Genomic DNA, 17,697 nt, shown 5'->3' on the forward strand with positions numbered 1-17,697 from the left:
ACTACCTGTTGAGAAAGATTTTACCAGACTACTGCTGATATTTTGTTTAAAAAAAAGATATGTGCGCGTTTTGATATGCTGAAGTTTTTTGAACTCTAACATGCTGTCAGTTTTTATATTTTCCTGCTTTTATCTGTACTTGTTTTAATCATGTGAGGTACCCTGAGACTCAGCTCTGGGAGAAAGGCACAATGCAAGCAATATATGTATACACACACACACACACACACTGATTATTGACAGAACAAGGACCTCAGGAAAGTTATTGATTTATTCAAAAGTTGGTCAACCACATCCAATGGAAATGAAGGCTTATTGATAACCCCATGTTTTACAAAAACTGGGTAGGCATGATATGGAAAGTCCTTTCTGCTATGTGGGCCCAGTGCACGCTTTCTCAAATACACATTGTTTTTCTAAATACAGATTTTCCACAAAGGAGCCATGTGGACTAGCCATGTCTTCCCTCAAAATGGATGTTTTCTACATTTTAATTTTTTATTCTGCATGGTTTGGCTGTATGGCTTTACTGTCACTGAATTTACTATCATATATGAAACAAGTGGTAGTTTTTCATAACATAGTAGTGCTTTCTTTATCATGAGTTGGCATTTGTTAGCAGTAAGCTTTGTTGGCCAGGAAATCTGTTGGGCATGCTTTAGTCTGTAGTCTAAATGCACTAAATGGAATAATTCACTAAGATAAACCATGGCTATAAAAAGTAATGTAGCTAAGAAGAATGGTTTGGTCATACTGATAAGGACACTGATCTTTACTGGGTGTAAGGGATTGGTTTGAGGATTGGAATACAACTCTGGAGACCAGGGTTTGATTCCCCACTCAGCCATGGAAATCCACTGGGTGACCTTGGGCATGTCACACACTCAGCCCAGAAATCCCCATAGGGTTGCTGTAAGTCGGAAATGACTTGAAGCCACACAACATTCATATGACCAAGTTTAGACTGTGCCCACAGACCAGAGATGCTTCCAGATATCTCTGCCCTGTTTTCACAAAGCATGAAGCTGATCTTTAGCCTCATCCCAAGCTTTCCAACAGGTAGGATGTTGGCAGTGCTCTGATGCTGTAGAACTTGTTTGCTTGCCTGGCAGATTTCTCCATTGACTCTTGTCCTGGACTAGCTTCCTTTGGTCCATGAGGGATGGGTACAGTGGGTGCATGTAAGAGACAATTCCCACTTAGGGAGTCTCATTGAAGGATAGGAGGAAGGTTTTAATCTATGTCTGATCAGGCTTGTCCCCATGTAAGCTGCCCAGAGTCCCTTCGGGGAGATGGAGGTGGGATACAAAAATAAAGTTGTTGTTGTTATTATTATTATTATTATTATTATTATTATTATTATTATTATTATTATTACAAACTTTCTTATTGGTGTTTGTGTTGGAAAGATATTGTGAAGCAAACAGGTGCAAGAAAAGGGAGTATGAGACAGTAATGAAGAGCTGTTCTTACTAAAGGTGCTCCACAAAGGACTGTGCCATTCCTTCCTTTCAGAGTGAGACTGAGATGTGACCCATTTCAGGAACTTCCACCTTTCATTGAGAGAGACAGCATTCAGGTTGTAAATTCAGGTTGTCAAAAGATTTCTGTGTCCTCAGAAATTGGGAAAACAGGGCTGGAGGGATCAGAAGGTGAAAGACACAGTCAGGACACCTGTACAATGCCTTCCAGGCCTCATTTATTAAGTGAATGAGTACAAAAATAAAATTATATAAAGGTGCAAAGCCCCTCAAGGAAGAACCACCATGATTAGGAAACAGCACGGTATTAACAGAGTCTATTAAATAGATTTTTTTTCAACAAGCAGAGAGGTCACTGAGACAAGATGGCTACTCCACCCCCCCCCCCCCTCCCCAAACAGGGAACAATAGGAATGCTTAGTAATTATAGAGGACTTTGAATCTTTCTAAACATGAGCAAGCACTGGTTCTGAGGCTGCATGTTGAACCAACAGCTTCTACTGTAGCTAGAAGGGAAGAGAATTGTACCGTAACTAAAGAGATCACAAGTTACGCAAAGCTATGGTTTGTTGCGTTTGGCACTCTTTGAGGTTAGGCTATCTGCAAGAATCTTATTCTTGGTCAGCCATTTGGATCACCAGAAGTCAACACAGTTCCTAAGGGTTATGCAAGTGTCAGGAATGCCACTACTATTTGTTGTTTTTTAAAAGGCGAAACACCTTTTTAAACCATTGATTCACAGAAGTAGGTAGGGCTTCAAGGTAATTTAGAAGGAAAAATGGTCCTCAGAGAAGGGAGTTCCCCTTAGTAGCTGACAGCCCTTGGCAATGACAGATAAAATGAGTACACTACAAGTGATGCTGCAGTTTGAGAAACAATATATCCATGGCAACCTGTAAGTGTGTGTTAAAAAAAACTGTAAAAAGTAGAATACATGGCATTTCTCCTACATTGCACCAAAAGTAATTTGGAAGCACTTTCAGTTGGTCTTAGAGGCTTAAAAAGGAAAGACAAGCCACCTGGGGCTTTTCTTTTTCCTTCAACAACCACTGCATACCTTCAGCGTCATCCTTTCCATCTCAACTGCTTTCACATCTCTGAGTCTGCATACATTCCATTGATTAGATAGTCTACTTGAGTATAGTCTTTCTTCCTATAGCTCTCATAGGCCTGTATGGCAAATAGAACTACAATTGTTACAAAGAACAGGACTCCAAAGAGAAGCACTGCTGAGAGCAAGGTGAAATCTACTTCCCGGTATCTGTTCTCAATACTTATGTCCAGCTGATTTTTGCCATGTTCTACAGTTGTTGATTTGGATGGAGTTGGTGAACTTTTTGTTGTGAACAGCACCAAGGGATGTGTAGAAGGTGTTGCCTCCACCAGTTGACTGGAAGGTCCCGTTTGCTGCGTAGTTGTGGATATTTCAGCACCCTTTGTGGTGACTGCTGGAGTTACTACACCTACAGAAGTCTTTGTCTTATCTGTCACAACCGTTGTGAATTCAGCTGACTTTACTGTTGATGCAAAGGTTGTTGCTCTGGTTGTTGTTCCTATAGTTGGCATTGCAGTTGTTATAGGTATGTTCGTGGCAGTTAATGGTGGACTGTGGGTGATTGCACCTGAAGGGATGTTTTCTGGGGCAGAAGTGCTGGGTGGAGTCACTATTTTGGGAAGCACAAAATGTTTTGTTATTGGGGGAAGAGTTGTAGCAGTAGTAGTCCTTAGAAGAATATTTGTTGGTGTTATTATCTCAACTACTTCTGGAGTCAAGATACTGTCATTCGCCCCTTTAGGACTTTTGGCTATCTTAACATTATTAGTATTATTTCCTGAAAGCAAAGGTGTGGTAGCTAATGTGGTGTAAGTGGGAAGGCTGGGGCCTGGTTTCATATTTGTATTGTTGATATTTACGTTCTGTGGCTCGGTGGTTTTGCTGTTAGTGCGATTGCTTATGGCTGTTGACTTGGCCCTATCTTGGAAAATGGTAGCATTTACAGAACTGGCATTAGTAACTTCCTTTATAACGGATTTGGTCGTTAATATTCTGTGGATTGCAGTGCTTTCTGTTGTTGACTTTGCCTGAGTTGCTGATGAAAGAGGCACTTCTATATTTTTCTCATTCATCCTATTCATCCTCTCTTTGGAATTTTCTATATAATTCATATTATGGAAAAGATCATGGTCTCTTCTTTTACGGATCATGAATTCTGTAAAAAGCAAAAACAAAGACATGAACCATAAAGCTATTAGATGCGAATCCCAAAAGTTGTACATTGAAGGGCAATTTATTTTGGGGTGCCTGTTGTCTCAAAGACGGATGAATGACCACATTAACTAGCAACAACACATCTGTCTTTCATTTGGATCTTGCACACATGATATGTGGTAGCTCTTGACTTTATATATATATGTGTGTGTGTGTGTGTGTGTGTGTGTGTGTGTGTTGGTAAAGGTTTTCCCCTGACATTAAGTCCAGTCCTGTCCGACTCTGGGGGTTGGTGCTCATCTCCATTTCTAAGCCGAAGAGCCGGCGCTGTCCACAGACATCTCCAAGGTCATGTGGCCAGCATGACTGCATAGAGCACTGTTATCTTCCCGCTGGAGCAGTACCTATTGATCTACTCACATTTGCATGTTTTCTAACTGCTAGGTTGGCAGAAGCTGAGGCTAACAGAGGGCGCTCATTCCGCTTCCAGGATTTGAACCTGGGAACTTTTGGTCCACAAGTTCAGCAGCTCAGCGCTTTAACACACTGTGCCACCAGGGGCCCCATGGGTCTTAAACCCCTACCTTTTCCAGTGTGAACAGCAAAAACAGGGATCATCTCCCAAAAGACTGCACATGTCTGGTTGCTACCAAAGATTTGTTAAAGAAGTCCAAACCTCTGTCGCTACTGGAGAAAGTGCTGCTGCTGTTGGGGTATTAAACTCTCTTTGTCTCTACAGGATGTGGTGACTGAACTTATAACTGGTGGAGGAGTACTCAGTGGATATACTAGGTCTGGACAATGGGCAGGGAGCCTGTGGCCCTTCAGATCTTATTGGATTGTAGTTCTCACTGGCACTTGCCAGTCTGATGACGCCTGATGAGCATGGCAGTTCATCAATATCTGCAGAAGAGATTACTCTGCTCTGGAGATTGTATTGAGCTTCCTAAATATAATTTGCCTATGGGTTTCGCAATTTCTCGAAGTCTTTTTAAAGATTTCCTTACTCAATTTACTTAAATATTTGAATATCTTTTTTTTTTAAAGCAACAGTGGAAACAAAGAAAACACATTTCTCATTAGATCTATTCCCTTCTTGTCTTATACAAATCTACACAACTAAACTTGGTTGCTAAATCCCTGAAAAGCCTTTTGTGGACCCGAAATAACCATGAAAAGCAGTCCTTTAAAAACATATGTACAGTAGAATTCATGCATACGCTTTACAAGCCTGTTTCCTCAGTCGCTAACATGCTCCATTTTGTATGGTGTCACTTTGAATTAGAACAAAAGGCACTTTGCAGCAGTTTAATCCAATGATCGCCACTAATGCTAAAACCGTTCTAATTACACACTCTTCCTCCAGTTTTTGACTTGACAGCCAACAGAATACAAATGGCAAGACTTCCTCTATGGCCCAGGAAACTACAGATGCAAAGGATGAATGGAAGTGCGAGCATCTCAAAGGATCCCCCCCCCCAAAAAAAACCCCCATGTGATTCAATTTCTGTAGAGTTTAATTTCTTTCTTTCCCTGAACTAAAATATTCTAGGGGCTTTGTGTTGATTAGGACTGCCTCAAACTTTTGTGTTGTGACTCCTAGTCAGATGCCTGTTGTTTCAGCTGCCATCCTCCCAACAGTAGGATCCTGCTCACTCCGTGCCTTGATCTTCAATCCACCCTCTTCCTTCTGGCCCTCCAGGATTAAGAGGTCCCATGTGGTCTCAGGTTCAATTGGCAGGCTGCAGAGTTCCCATATATCCTTACTGGTGCGTGTTCTTGCCTGCTTCTGGTGCAGATAATAATATGAGGATCCCATCTCCTGGCCACTCAAACATCCTCAAATAAAATGTTAGTTGCTACTTGGCAATGCCTTTTAAGTGAAATGTTCTCAACTGTATGCTCAAACTGTGGTAACATTCACCTTTAAAGCTCTAAATGGTTCTGGGGCCAGGATCTCTTGGTAATTGGCAACTGGGTCAAGAGTCCTACTTTTCAGTGAGCAATGAAAACTATATTTTACCAGGCTTGGTGGGTTTTTTGGAAAGTGAATTCTCCTCTGATTTTTTCACTCTTCTGCTTTTATTTCGTCGGTGTCGTTGTTTGGTTATGTTATTTTGTCACACTGTTTAACCTAAATCATCATAAATGGCTATTCTGTGTAAACTATCAGGTGGTATTTATCATATTTATTCAAGTATAATGCACCATCGATTATAATGCACATCTCAATTTTGAAGGTGCGCATTGCAAAAAAACTGGAAAGATTTGTTGTTGAATATGCTGCCGTTGGCCATTCTGCTTTCTGCCTCAGAATGGCTGACAGGCAAGGGGAGGCCATGTCCCCCCATCAAGTCGAGTGGTGGCTTCCCAAGTAAGGGAAGCTGTGTCCCTCTGTTATTCTAAAGCACTATCAAATCTAATGCACAGCCCACTTTTGGCTATGTAATTTATCCATAAAGGTCAGTATTAGATGAGCCATTGTCCAACCCTGCTATACACCTGCAAAACATGGACTGTCTACAGACGCCACACTCAACTCCTGGAGCAATTCCATCAGTGTTGCCTCCGAAAAATCCTGCAAATCTCTTGAGAAGACAGGAGAACAAATGTCAGCATGCTGGAAGAAGCAAAGACCACCAGCACTGAAACAATGCTCCTACCCCATCCACTCCGCTGGACTGGCCACGTTGTCCAAATGCCCGATCACTGTCTCCCAAAGCAGTTACTATATTCCCAACTCAATAATGGAAAATGGAATGTTGGCAGACAGGAAAAGAGATTTAAAAATGGGCTTAAAGCCAACCTTAAAAACTGTGGCATAGACACCCGAGAACTGGGAAGCCCTGGCCCTTGAGCGTTCTAACTAGAGGTCAGCAGTGACCAGTGCTGCAGAATTCGAAGAGGCATGAATGGAGGGCTTAAGGGAGAAACGTGCCAAGAGGAAGGCTCATCAAGCCAACCCTGAATGGGTCCGCCTTTTGCCTGGAAACCGATGTCTTCACTGTGGGGGAACATGTGGATGAAGAATAGGGCTTCACAGCCACCTATGGACCCACCGCCAAGACACTACACTTGGAGGGCCATCATCCTCGGTCTACGAGGGATCGCCTAAGTAAGTAGTAAGAGCATTAGATTTGAGTAAATATGGTATTTTATCATAAACTATCAATCTAAAAAAAACCCTGCAATCACAATTCATAAGGGCTTTTACTTATTTATCTGAGTTTGTGGCAATCCACCAGAACTCTTTGTCAACATGGTAACCATCTAGAAATTAAGGATTAGGCAAAGTGAGAATCATGTAGTCATCCAGATGCTCTCAGCATTCCTCACCCGTGGTTATCCTAGTTATAGTCTGCTGGGATTTGCAGTTCCCTTCCCTTAGATAACAGAATATTACCTTGTAAGTCAAACCTATGGGGTCTTTTGGGGATAGATGGGTGGTTGCACTGGATTAAACCCAGATTCCATTAAGTTCACATTACCTCCCATTAGTTCTTTGATATCCTGTGTACTGGCATTCTGGCATGCGCTCAGCTGGGGACATCGTAGGAGGACACAGTGGCTCTGATAAAGCACTGACCAGCAATAGCGATGACCTAGAATGTCACAAGAAAAGCAGATCATACTTCTCATTTGGAATAAAATGAACCCAATACTTATACTAGATTCAGTACCCCATCATATATCAGGCAAGGAAAACCCTTCAGAGCTGACATGTCTCTAACCTCTACTCTAGCCAATAACTAGGAGGATGGGAATTAAATTGATACTAATCCCATATTGTGGGAAGGCTGAACTGATTTTTGGGGGGTTTCTTTTTAATTTGTTTGTTAACATACTATTGCTTTGTTGGTATATTTTTGTCAATTTTGTGCTGAGCCTGGAACACTGCAAGTTCTATAATGTCTTCAGCCAGCATGGCCAGCCACTAGATGGTGAATTCTGGGAATTGTAATCCCCCAAAACCATTAATCTGCCATGCCACCGGCCCTAAATGGGAGGGAGCCAGCCTAACAACCAGGCACTCTCCAACAGCCGCTGAGAGACCCTTCTGCCATCTTTAACTGCTCCGGAGCAGCCTTTTCCATCGGCTATCCGGCTGATTAGCGTTCTATTGAGGGCCTGATTCCACTAGGGCTCCTATGGCCTCACGCAGACCCGACCACCAGTGAAAGCAACAAGTGTTGCAACCCGCTTGGCGTCTTCCCTGATCTGCATTCCACTTGGCCTTCCCTCCCACTGCTCAGCATCAACCTGGAGAAGCTGGTGTAGCAAAGCCACTCTACCATCGCCACCATTTCCCGCTACCATGCTGTGACCTCTTTGCTAGCTAGCCAGCCACTGCCCGAAGTTACTTCAAGTCACTGATACCATATATGATGACAGTACTGGGAATTTTACCAACCAGTCCTCATTTGACCATCAACTTAGTACTAAAACCAGGCTTTGCTTGGGGCTGCTGACTTCTCTGCCATATTCAACATTTTACTCTGTTCCTCCTTGGCTTTAGTGGGGACTTTTATTTTAGTCTTGTTTTCAGATTTTATTTTATTTTTATTCATTTATTTATTTTATGGAGACTTATCTTAATTTTCTTGCTGACTTATGTTTATCACTGATGACTAAGCTTAGCGAAATATACTATTTAATGGATGTGTCTCCACAATAATTGTAATTAGTTTTTAATGTTTTTAATGCTTAATATTTATTTATATCTTATTTCTGGACGTTACTATGCTAGGTGAGACTTTTGTCTTGTATTTTATGTTAAATATGCTTTGATTTGTATGGGTATTATATTCATACACTGTTTATTTGCAATGTGGCACTGAGGTGGCCAAACTGTAAGCTGCTCTGAGTCCCCTTCAAGGTGAGAAGAGCAGGGTAGAAATATAGTAAATAAATAAATAAAATAGCTTTCCAAAGTTATAGGTTTATATCAACAACAAAGTTAAACAAAAGCACTACTCTTTCTATTTCAAGGCTTTAACAGCTTCCACTGTAGCACCTCAGGAGCTCTTCTTTCCTAATCAGCTGACAGTGAAATTAAAATAGATGTTCCATAGGGACTTAAGGACACAGCACACTTTTCCAGTAAACCCCCTGTATGGAGATGGTTTTAATTTAAAAGCTTCTCCCATCTATCTTGCCTTATATTTGTGATAAATAGCCATTTTGCCTTTTTTTATGAGTGTCTTTTCTAGGAGTCCTTAATAACAGACTGTAAGAAAGTTAGTAATTAAAGCCCTTTCTCTCAAAATTAGCACTGGAGCAATTAAAGGAAGCTACAGATAGGACATTTCAGATGCTATTCACAACTAATCCACTGGCTGAAAGCAAGACTTAATGACAAAAACAGGGAGAATCAATTAACAAACTGGAAATTTGTAAGTGATGGTATAGAGCCAAGTAGAAACTATTATTCTACCTATCCAGCCAGGGTTTCCTAGACAAATAAAATATCCAACCTGAGAGGAACATGGGATGATATTGGACTGCAGTGACATGACAACAATACTGTCTAAATTCCTTAGACATAGGGAATGAAGCAGGGACAAGAAAAGAACTAGTCTGTACATATAAGCCTTTAGAATTATATTCAAAGTATTATTAATAATATGCTGCTGTACATATTATATGTTAATAGGGCAGAAAATATTCAAGCTCACAACCTGTCCTTTCAGAAAAGGAAAAGAGAACAAGATTAAAACAGAGAAATGCAGCCACAAAGACATAGCAGACCTGGATTTTCAATCACAAAGAAGAGAGCCGAAGCTCAGCTGCAAAGCATATGTTTGCATGCACAACATCCTCCGAACCATCCCTGCTATCTTCAGCTGAAAGTATGTCAGACAGCAGGACTGCATGAGGACTATGCCTGAGGCCACGGGGAATGACTCCCAGTTGGGACTAGACAGACAAACTGTCTGCATAAAGATTTGGAAACTCACATTGCACGACAAATGTAGAGTATGTTTTATTTAAGAGGTTTGGGGGACAGAGGTGTAAGGATTAATGAAGCTGCCACAAGGAAGTGAGATTGTTTGTATATTTGTGCTATAGCTGCCTACCATTTTAACTACCTCAGTCCCATGCTATGAAATAATAGGATTTGGTAGATTGTGAGGTATTCAGGTATGCCTTACATTAGGCTTCTGTGGCAGGAAATTCAAAGTCTCTCAGCAAACTAAATTCTTGGATTTCATAAGATAGAGTCCTATCAGTTAAAATGTTATGATACTGCTAAAATTGTTGGAACTCAACCACATTCTGCACAAGCTTGTAGTTCTCATCAAGAACTTAGATCGGTAGATGAGTAAATTGACAGGAAAAAGCCCTTCCCCATTGGCCTCTCTGCCTGCCTGTCATTCTATTCTCTCCTCCTATCATCGTATTGGTTAGACTGATACTTCTCAGGGACACACCTCTTTTTCTGATCATATGGCAAGCCCCTGAGTCTTTTTTATTTGTTCTTCTCTGTGAGCACGGAGAGACAAAATGCCTGCTGTGCGTTAACTAGTTGGTTTTACTTTCCGATATAGAAATGTAATTATTTCAATAAAAGTCCTGAATTAAGGTTGATTCCGCTCCTGTATTGATGAAATTCACTTGCTCTACTGCTGTCACTGGAAGCTTCAGATCTGCTGTACTGCTGCTGTTGCTGCTTTAACACTTTTTGAAACCTTTTTTCCTTTCTTGGAAATTACCCCCAACGACTGCACTGAAGCTACATCCCATGACTACCTCTCCATCGGCAACAAGGCTAATGCTAAGCAAGGTAGGGAATGCTGACCCAGTGGCTCTCCAGATATGGCTGGACTACAACTTCTATCAGCTGCAGTGATACAACCAATTATTGAGACGGATGGGGCTTGAAGTCCAGAAGCATTATGGGGACAATGGCGCCTTCCCAGCCCTAAGCAAGGCCATGTGAATCCTGATCTTCTGAGGTCAGAAAACTTAAGAGGACTCTATTAGAGACAATGTACCTCTAAAACAGCCTCAAATTGTAAGAGGGCTGGCTCAAGTGACTGTTGAAATCCAGATCAAATTGAATTTGAAATACTTTTTAAGGCCTCCCAACAATAAGGCAAGAAATATACACAGGAATGTGAAACATCACCAAATTTAGACATCTGGCTGTGCAGCAAGTTAAGTAATGTAACAGTTTCCAGGCTGGTGCTCCATACAAAGACTCCTCTGTGCTTGCTGCACTGTAAACGTCTGGACAGCCCCTGCTCTGTTTTCAATTTAGCCGAAACTGTGAAGTCATTCAGCTGCTGCATATAGAAGCCGTAATTACAAATGCTGCAAAAGAGGTCGGCTGAAGAACCCAACTCCCCACAAAAGAAAATATTGATGGTGAAGCAGGATAGACGTACCTGAAGCCGTGAGGCCTTTACAAGCTTGTTCACACTGCTTAGCACTAGTGAGCTGTATGTGTTTTACCTGGACCCCACTCTCCCTTAAAACGGAGCTCCCATTTTCGGACACACACAGGGAAATTAGGAAGCAGGAAACAAGAGCTGCCCACATCTTGAAGGGTTGTCTTGGAAGAAGATGAAGCTTCTCTGGATGGCGTTCTCCAGATTTACCAGTCAGTCATGGCCTTAAGTGACACATCTGTTGAATGGAAAAAAGCCAACATATACTTTCCAAGTTTTTGAGTGACATTTGTAGCCTCTGACCAGCTGTTTGCTACAGCCCCCCCCCCAACCAATCCTCAAGCTTTTAAAAAGAATTAGAAAGATGTTGACACTGTCAATGCAAGATGCCACAATAGTAGTTTTCTTCATGGTGCTCTTTAGCTTCTCAGAATACAGAATCGTCTTTGGCACAGATAGACATGTCATTTTCATAGGCTCTGAGCAGAGGGTGCTACAGATTTCCATGCCCTCCAATTTCCCCCTAATTCTGGCATTTGGGGGAGGAGGAAGATGGCCAATCTTTATACTGACCTCCAGCACATTGAAAGACAACTCTCACCAATCAGTTTTTAATTCAATAATCCTGTCATCAACTAGGCTAAGATGAGCGACTGGCTCAAGTTCAACTGACACAAGTGAAATTGAGTCAAAGTATCTGACACAATTTCTCTGTCTTCATAAAGTATTCACTTGTGTTATCCTTGGAACTGGATAAGTGCTCAGGAAAACAGCCACTAGTTTTACTTATCCTTCACTCACTAGTCATGGAAAAACATTTCTGCATTTACCCCTTTTCTCCAAGCTAGCCAATCTGAATTCTTCCAGTATGTAACATTTACATAGTATCATATCTAGGCAAGAAATGGAAGATGAAATGTGCCTTTGAAAACACAGTTTTCCTTTTTTTTTTTGTTAATCTATATTTTAACTAATAAAACTTCACTAATAAAAGACTCCAATTAGCTCCTTCACTATTTGGTTGAAATACTGAAGGATCAAATTTGCTGCTTGCCAGAATTATATTACTGTATGAAAAACAACTTTAATATGGCATCCTCCATCACGTTAGCTAATAGAAACAGCATCAAATGTGCTGTTATAGGAAAGCCTTTTTTCTTTCCACTTCCCATAGTTTGAACACTTTTATGATTCCCTTTGTGGTTGTTCATACTGCTTGCTTGCATAACGTTTTCTAAATAAACAAGGAAGCTGATCCAGGACTTAACATTAATCACAGATTCTTTAAAATATGTAAAATGTAGATCTCTAAGTAGATGCCCATCCTGTCATGGGGTATTTCAATATTTTTCACAAAAGATTTAGTCTATTTGGAAATCATCATATTCACTGGCAATTTCAATAGGGAGTGCAATCAAAATATTGTTGCCATTCATACAACAATGTGTTTGCTCTGCCAAAAGGCTTCTCTATGTCTCATCGCCTGGAATCTCCTTTCTGTATATTGCAGCTTCTAAGAATTTATTTGCTTCCTTCAAGAAAAAAATTATTTGTACTAATATTTTTGATACAACTAAGAGTGTTTGCTCTGTGCTTAAAAAAGCATGCTGGAATACACATCTGGCTTTCTTGGGCTAGAGGATTGCAGCAAATTAAAAAGGAAGAATTAAATCATTGCACAAGAAAGATTTGTTATTCAGCTTCTAGAGGAGTAACCATGTCAGTCCACTTCTGCAAAAACACAGACTTGTGGCACCTTGAAGATTTACATTTATTATGGCATAAATTAATCCAGGGAAAGTATGGATCATAATGAATCTGGAATATTTTTAATTCAAGTAATTGGTGTTTGGCCATGTTACAGTAACTTCATTTTGAAGGAATATTAGAGGAAGATCCTTATTATTCCCATAGTAAGAAAACACTCACAGACACCACTATAGTTAAGACCGACCAAGGTTCACAATTTAGTATACACCTTTTGCAAATGCTCACCAAAGCAAAATAAAGTGTTGCTTGCATGTACTGTATATTTACAGGAATGTACATTCCATTTCAGAGCAAAGGCATGGTGTCTTGTATGTCTATCTGCAAAATGTTTCAGCTTTTAAGATGGAATGGAACAAATCTTTGCAGATATAATTGGGTTACAACCTTGTCATGCAATGCAATTGTCTCCAAGTCCACAAAACATCCTAATGAAAGCAGCCACGGGGGCTCCCTTTGGATGATTCAATATGGTGTAAGCAAACTGTGTTTCTCAAACTCAGTGAAATTCACAGTATATGCGGAAGCATTTTGCAAAGATAAAATTAGGTTTAACACCATTCCTCTGTTGAGAAACAGTGTTCACAGTGGCTGTGAACATTTTAGAATGGTAAAATATCGATGCCACAAATGCTTCAAACAGATGGTTAGAGGTTGAAAAGAATTATCATGCCACTAAAAGTGGGACACATTGTGAAAAAGAAATGCATAGCTATACACACATGTAAGGGAATCTTACATGCATATATGTAGCCAGCAGGATGCCAGTCAATGTTTGCCAACAGTTAAGAACCATTTTTCCAAGGTCATACATTCAAACTACTTGTGTTTTAAGGCTGCTAATTATATATTTCTTTTAAAAAAGTAAAGTTAACCTTTGCTCCATTTTAGAATGTAACATATGGTCAAGACTCTCAAAATAAAATTCACTCATTATGTCAAGTCTACAGCTATAATATTAAGGGAAACTCATGATGCATTTTAAAATAGAGTATAGAAAAGGCATAGAGGAAGAAGAATAAATGTTTTCCCCAACAGGAGTGGGTGTCCTGTAAGATGTTAAACAGCGGTGAAAAAGTCATAGAAGTATATAAGAATTTGGCTCAACACTGAATACCCTATTAACAATACAAAGTATTTCCAATTCGTGTATGGCGTCTATCACGGCACCACAGCCAAAGCCTCTATATGTAACACAATGATGTGGAAAATCTCTTGGAAAGGTTTAAATCTTGCACACCATAAATAGCCCTGAACAGCTTTCTGACATGTCCCAAACTAAACAGTAATCTTTTGGTCACATAACCCAGGCCTAGAAATACGAAGAACATCTGTCTGGGTTTCTGATGGATTATTTTAAAAATACATGCTTGACCCAGCTTTTTATGATCTGCATAGAGAAACACTTTTCCATTCTGGGGAAAGGCTCAGCTCATGCTTGCATAGTGGTTAGTAACATCCTCTTTATGGCTACAGTTGGGGCCTGCTGGCCTCTGGTGTGGTCCTGGAAGACAGGACCTTTGCATCTGCCCCTCTTCTCAGGCTGCCCTGTCTCTTGCCTTCATTTTGTGCCCACAATCCCACCTGCAAGCTTCCTGCAAGGAGTGCAAAAGTGAAGAGGACAAGAGAATGTCTGATAAGTTACAAGCAAGCTCAAAAACCCAGCCACAGAGTACAGAGTAGTCCTGTATCCCTTCTTATTTACTCTTGTAGATTTTCTACATTTTCTAGCTCCCTTTCCAATGGTTTCCGTTGTTCCCTCTTTCACTCCACTTATCAGAACCTCGCAAAAGTGATTCCCTCTTTGCAATGAAGGCTCCCTTCTTAGGATGCCACTAAAGTTCTTTTAGACACCACTTACCACCGCAAGAGAAATTTCCCATCAGCAAAAAGAACTTCAAAAAACCCTGCTCTACTTCTTGTTTAACTTTACCTTCTGACTTTTTCTACACCAACCCTTCCCCCCACAACTCGCAGCCTTCAGAATTACTGAGAATTCAGAGGATTTTTCTACCCAAGTTTCTACATTCCTGGGTTCTCCTGAGGTTATCTTGTTTTTGTAGTTCTCTATACCATTACCAACCTGGTAGATTTCAAAACAATTGCACCACAAGCCTGTGAGGCAGAACTTTCCAAACTGTGTGTCACAACATATTAATGTGTGGACTGCTGTGTGTAGGTATGTCGCACAAACTTAACATGAAATAACAAATATCTTACAAATCATATATTTTTAAAAATATATAAATGAAAGATTTTCATGAAATATGTTGTATCATTATTACAATGTATGTGTGTGCCCATATATCTTGGTTTAATCTATGGTTTGCTAATAAAATGGAATTACTGTGTCATGAAATGATGCACGCATAAAAGGTGTGTCACCAACATGAAATGTTTGAAAAGCTCTGCTGTGAGGTATGGCAATTATCCTACCAGGTTTAAGCAGAACCTTGCAGTTCCTGACTCAGTGTCATAACTATGGTTCAAAGACGGTGCAACTTTTAAAGAAGATTTTAAATGTTGCTAAAAAGAAGCATCAAGTGCTCTGTGAATGCTTTAAATCAGGCCTGCTCAACTTGTGGCCTTCCAAGTATTTGGGATTCCCTCACAGAAGTCCTACACCTCTTGTCCAATGGCCAGGAATTCTGGAGCTGAAGTCCAAAACACCTGGAGAGCCACAGGGTGTACAGACCTGCCCTAAATCCAACTTCAGCTGTGTAGACAGGCCCGTAGCCAGAACAAAACATTCGGGGGGAGGGTGTTATACAGACTTAATTAAATCAAATTTCTACTTCAGCAACAAAGTTTTTAAAAAACCCTCTGAAAACAACTTCTAATTGGTAATTCAGTAGTTACAAAAGAATACCACAACGCCTGTTGGAAACACCTGAAAACTGTGTCAATACACTTTGACAGAAATCAGGCTTTATCGATAAACTTCGGTAAACATTCAAGAGTCCAGGCAATTTTTCTTGTCCCATTCTGCTTCTTATATATGTTTTCAAACGTTTAAGAATTGAAAATTATCTTTCATTTGTAGCTGTTGACACTGGCAATGTTGCAGAAATCTAAAGATGTTTCTTCATATTCAGAAAAAAAAACCCTGTCTATCACAGACAAGATATGCTTCCAGTGCATTTGAACGGTTTTTTTTTTTTTTGCAGGTGTGGTCTTTTTCCATTTTCTACACCACAGGTCAGACTTTTCCATCATTGTGTCAATATTTTGAAGGCATCCACTGTAAAGTCCTGTGCACTTATTCAAGTTGAATTTTAAATGACCACAATTAATAGGGAAGAACACTAGTGGTTCCTGAATTACAGCCCTGTGCCTTGTAAACCTTTCTTGAAGCTGACTACAGAAAAAGTCCAGAAATGGGATGTACACATTTGGCCTCAAGTATTCCATTGATATTGATGAAGTTGCCTGGAGGTTGCTTTTACAAGTCTGCCTTGAACAAATGTGAAAAATCCTAACTTTTCTACCCATACACTCAACCACTGATCTTGCTGCATCAAAGATTTCCTGAAATTCTTTCACAGATTCTGTGCACATCTCCCTGGCTTTTTCTAAAAGACTGTTGACATGTTGCAGACTACCAAAAATGTCCATATCTACTCTTTGTAATGTTTTGCTAAGCTGACGGGAAGATGACAGAAGCTTTCTTAGGATGTGTATGATTACTACAAATTCAGCTAAAAGAAGATGTCCAGCTTGAGAAGAAGTCTCATTTTTGTATAGAGGACTCTTTTAGTTCTTAAAGTATTCTCACCACCACACTGTACAGTTCAACGAAACTCAAAACTGCAGCATGTCACTCAACCCAATGGTTTTCACAAAGCGGCAACAGGATGTTTGTTCTTGATTCAGTCTTTTATATTCTTCTTCAACAGTTCCAGTTTGATGGATGAAGCTCTGAAGAAATTGCACACAGATGATATTGTTCCTTGGCAGTTTCTGACATGTGGAATGCTGCAAGTCTTTGCCAAGGCTAGATTTAGTGAGTGGGCACTGCAGTGGCCAAACAACAAACAGTACTTCCAGAGTGCACCTTGTACATGAAATGAATAGGCTAATCTGGGAAATCTGTTGAACAGTTTGGGTTGAAAACTTAGACGCCTCCTCTTATCCAGGAAATACATATCTTGACAATGGAGTCCATGGATTTTGCACTAATTGAGCTGTCAGTTGCTTATCAGAAACAGTCTTGTTCATATAAAGTCCAAGGTATAACAATAATACAGCTTCTTGTCTTTGCTCCTGTTCCATGGGTTCTTTGGCAGGGCTTGAATGAAATGAACCAGTGGTAGACACCTCAGTTTCCACAGTTTCCTCAGTTTTCACCAGCAACCCAGGTGTGAATGTTCTGGGGTCTTCATCAGTACCTGCTGCCTTCTTGGTCTTCAATATTTGGTTTTTTCTTTTTTGCCATGAACTCAAAAACGTTCAGTTGCTTTGATAGATGTTTAGGCATCTTCTGGAGTCAGGTGGATAAAAGGAAACCTTAATAGCAACTAACAGGGTGTTAAGTCTCAGAACAGCAACTCAAGCTAGCAGACAACTGCACAGTAAAACAGCTGTTTTTGGAATGACCCACAGCTGTTTTCATGCCTTCCTTTTATACCCCAGTGGGAGGAGCAAGAAGGCACCCAAGAGAGTAAGAGAGAGCACCCAAAGGGGGAAGATCAAGAGAGGAGTAACTACTTTCTGGTTTTTAAAAAAAAAATATTTCAAAAACTATTAAAGATAATTACATGGGGTAAAAACAAATGAAACTACACAAAAAAATCTATAATAGTGTTCAAATTTGACCAACAAATGTTGATTAGAATCCGAGAAACAGAAT

General features: G+C 40.3%; 1 protein-coding gene across 6 annotated transcripts in view; it reads right to left on the reverse strand.

Moving 5' to 3' along the window:
* Nucleotides 1-253: 253 nt before the first annotated feature.
* Nucleotides 254-17,697, reverse strand: part of c1h11orf24 (chromosome 1 C11orf24 homolog) — a 43,101-nt gene continuing 25,657 nt past the window's right edge. For 4 of the 6 annotated variants that reach the window (XM_008108670.3, XM_062967570.1, XM_062967571.1 and 1 more), the window contains 3 exons: nt 11,079-11,319; nt 7,179-7,292; nt 1,683-3,691 (listed from right to left, as the gene is read on the reverse strand). In XM_008108670.3, coding sequence (XP_008106877.3) covers nt 2,571-3,691; nt 7,179-7,292; nt 11,079-11,232 — 1,389 coding nt within the window. In that variant the 5' untranslated portion in view covers nt 11,233-11,319 and the 3' untranslated portion in view covers nt 1,683-2,570. Of the gene's footprint in view, nt 1,637-1,682; nt 3,692-7,178; nt 7,293-11,078; nt 11,320-17,697 lie in introns of those variants that run through there. The other 2 variants (XM_062967572.1, XM_062967573.1) reach the window with 2 other exon arrangements.

Source organism: Anolis carolinensis, chromosome 1 (assembly GCF_035594765.1).
Source record: "Anolis carolinensis isolate JA03-04 chromosome 1, rAnoCar3.1.pri, whole genome shotgun sequence".
In the NCBI taxonomy this organism is placed as follows: domain Eukaryota; kingdom Metazoa; phylum Chordata; class Lepidosauria; order Squamata; family Dactyloidae; genus Anolis; species Anolis carolinensis.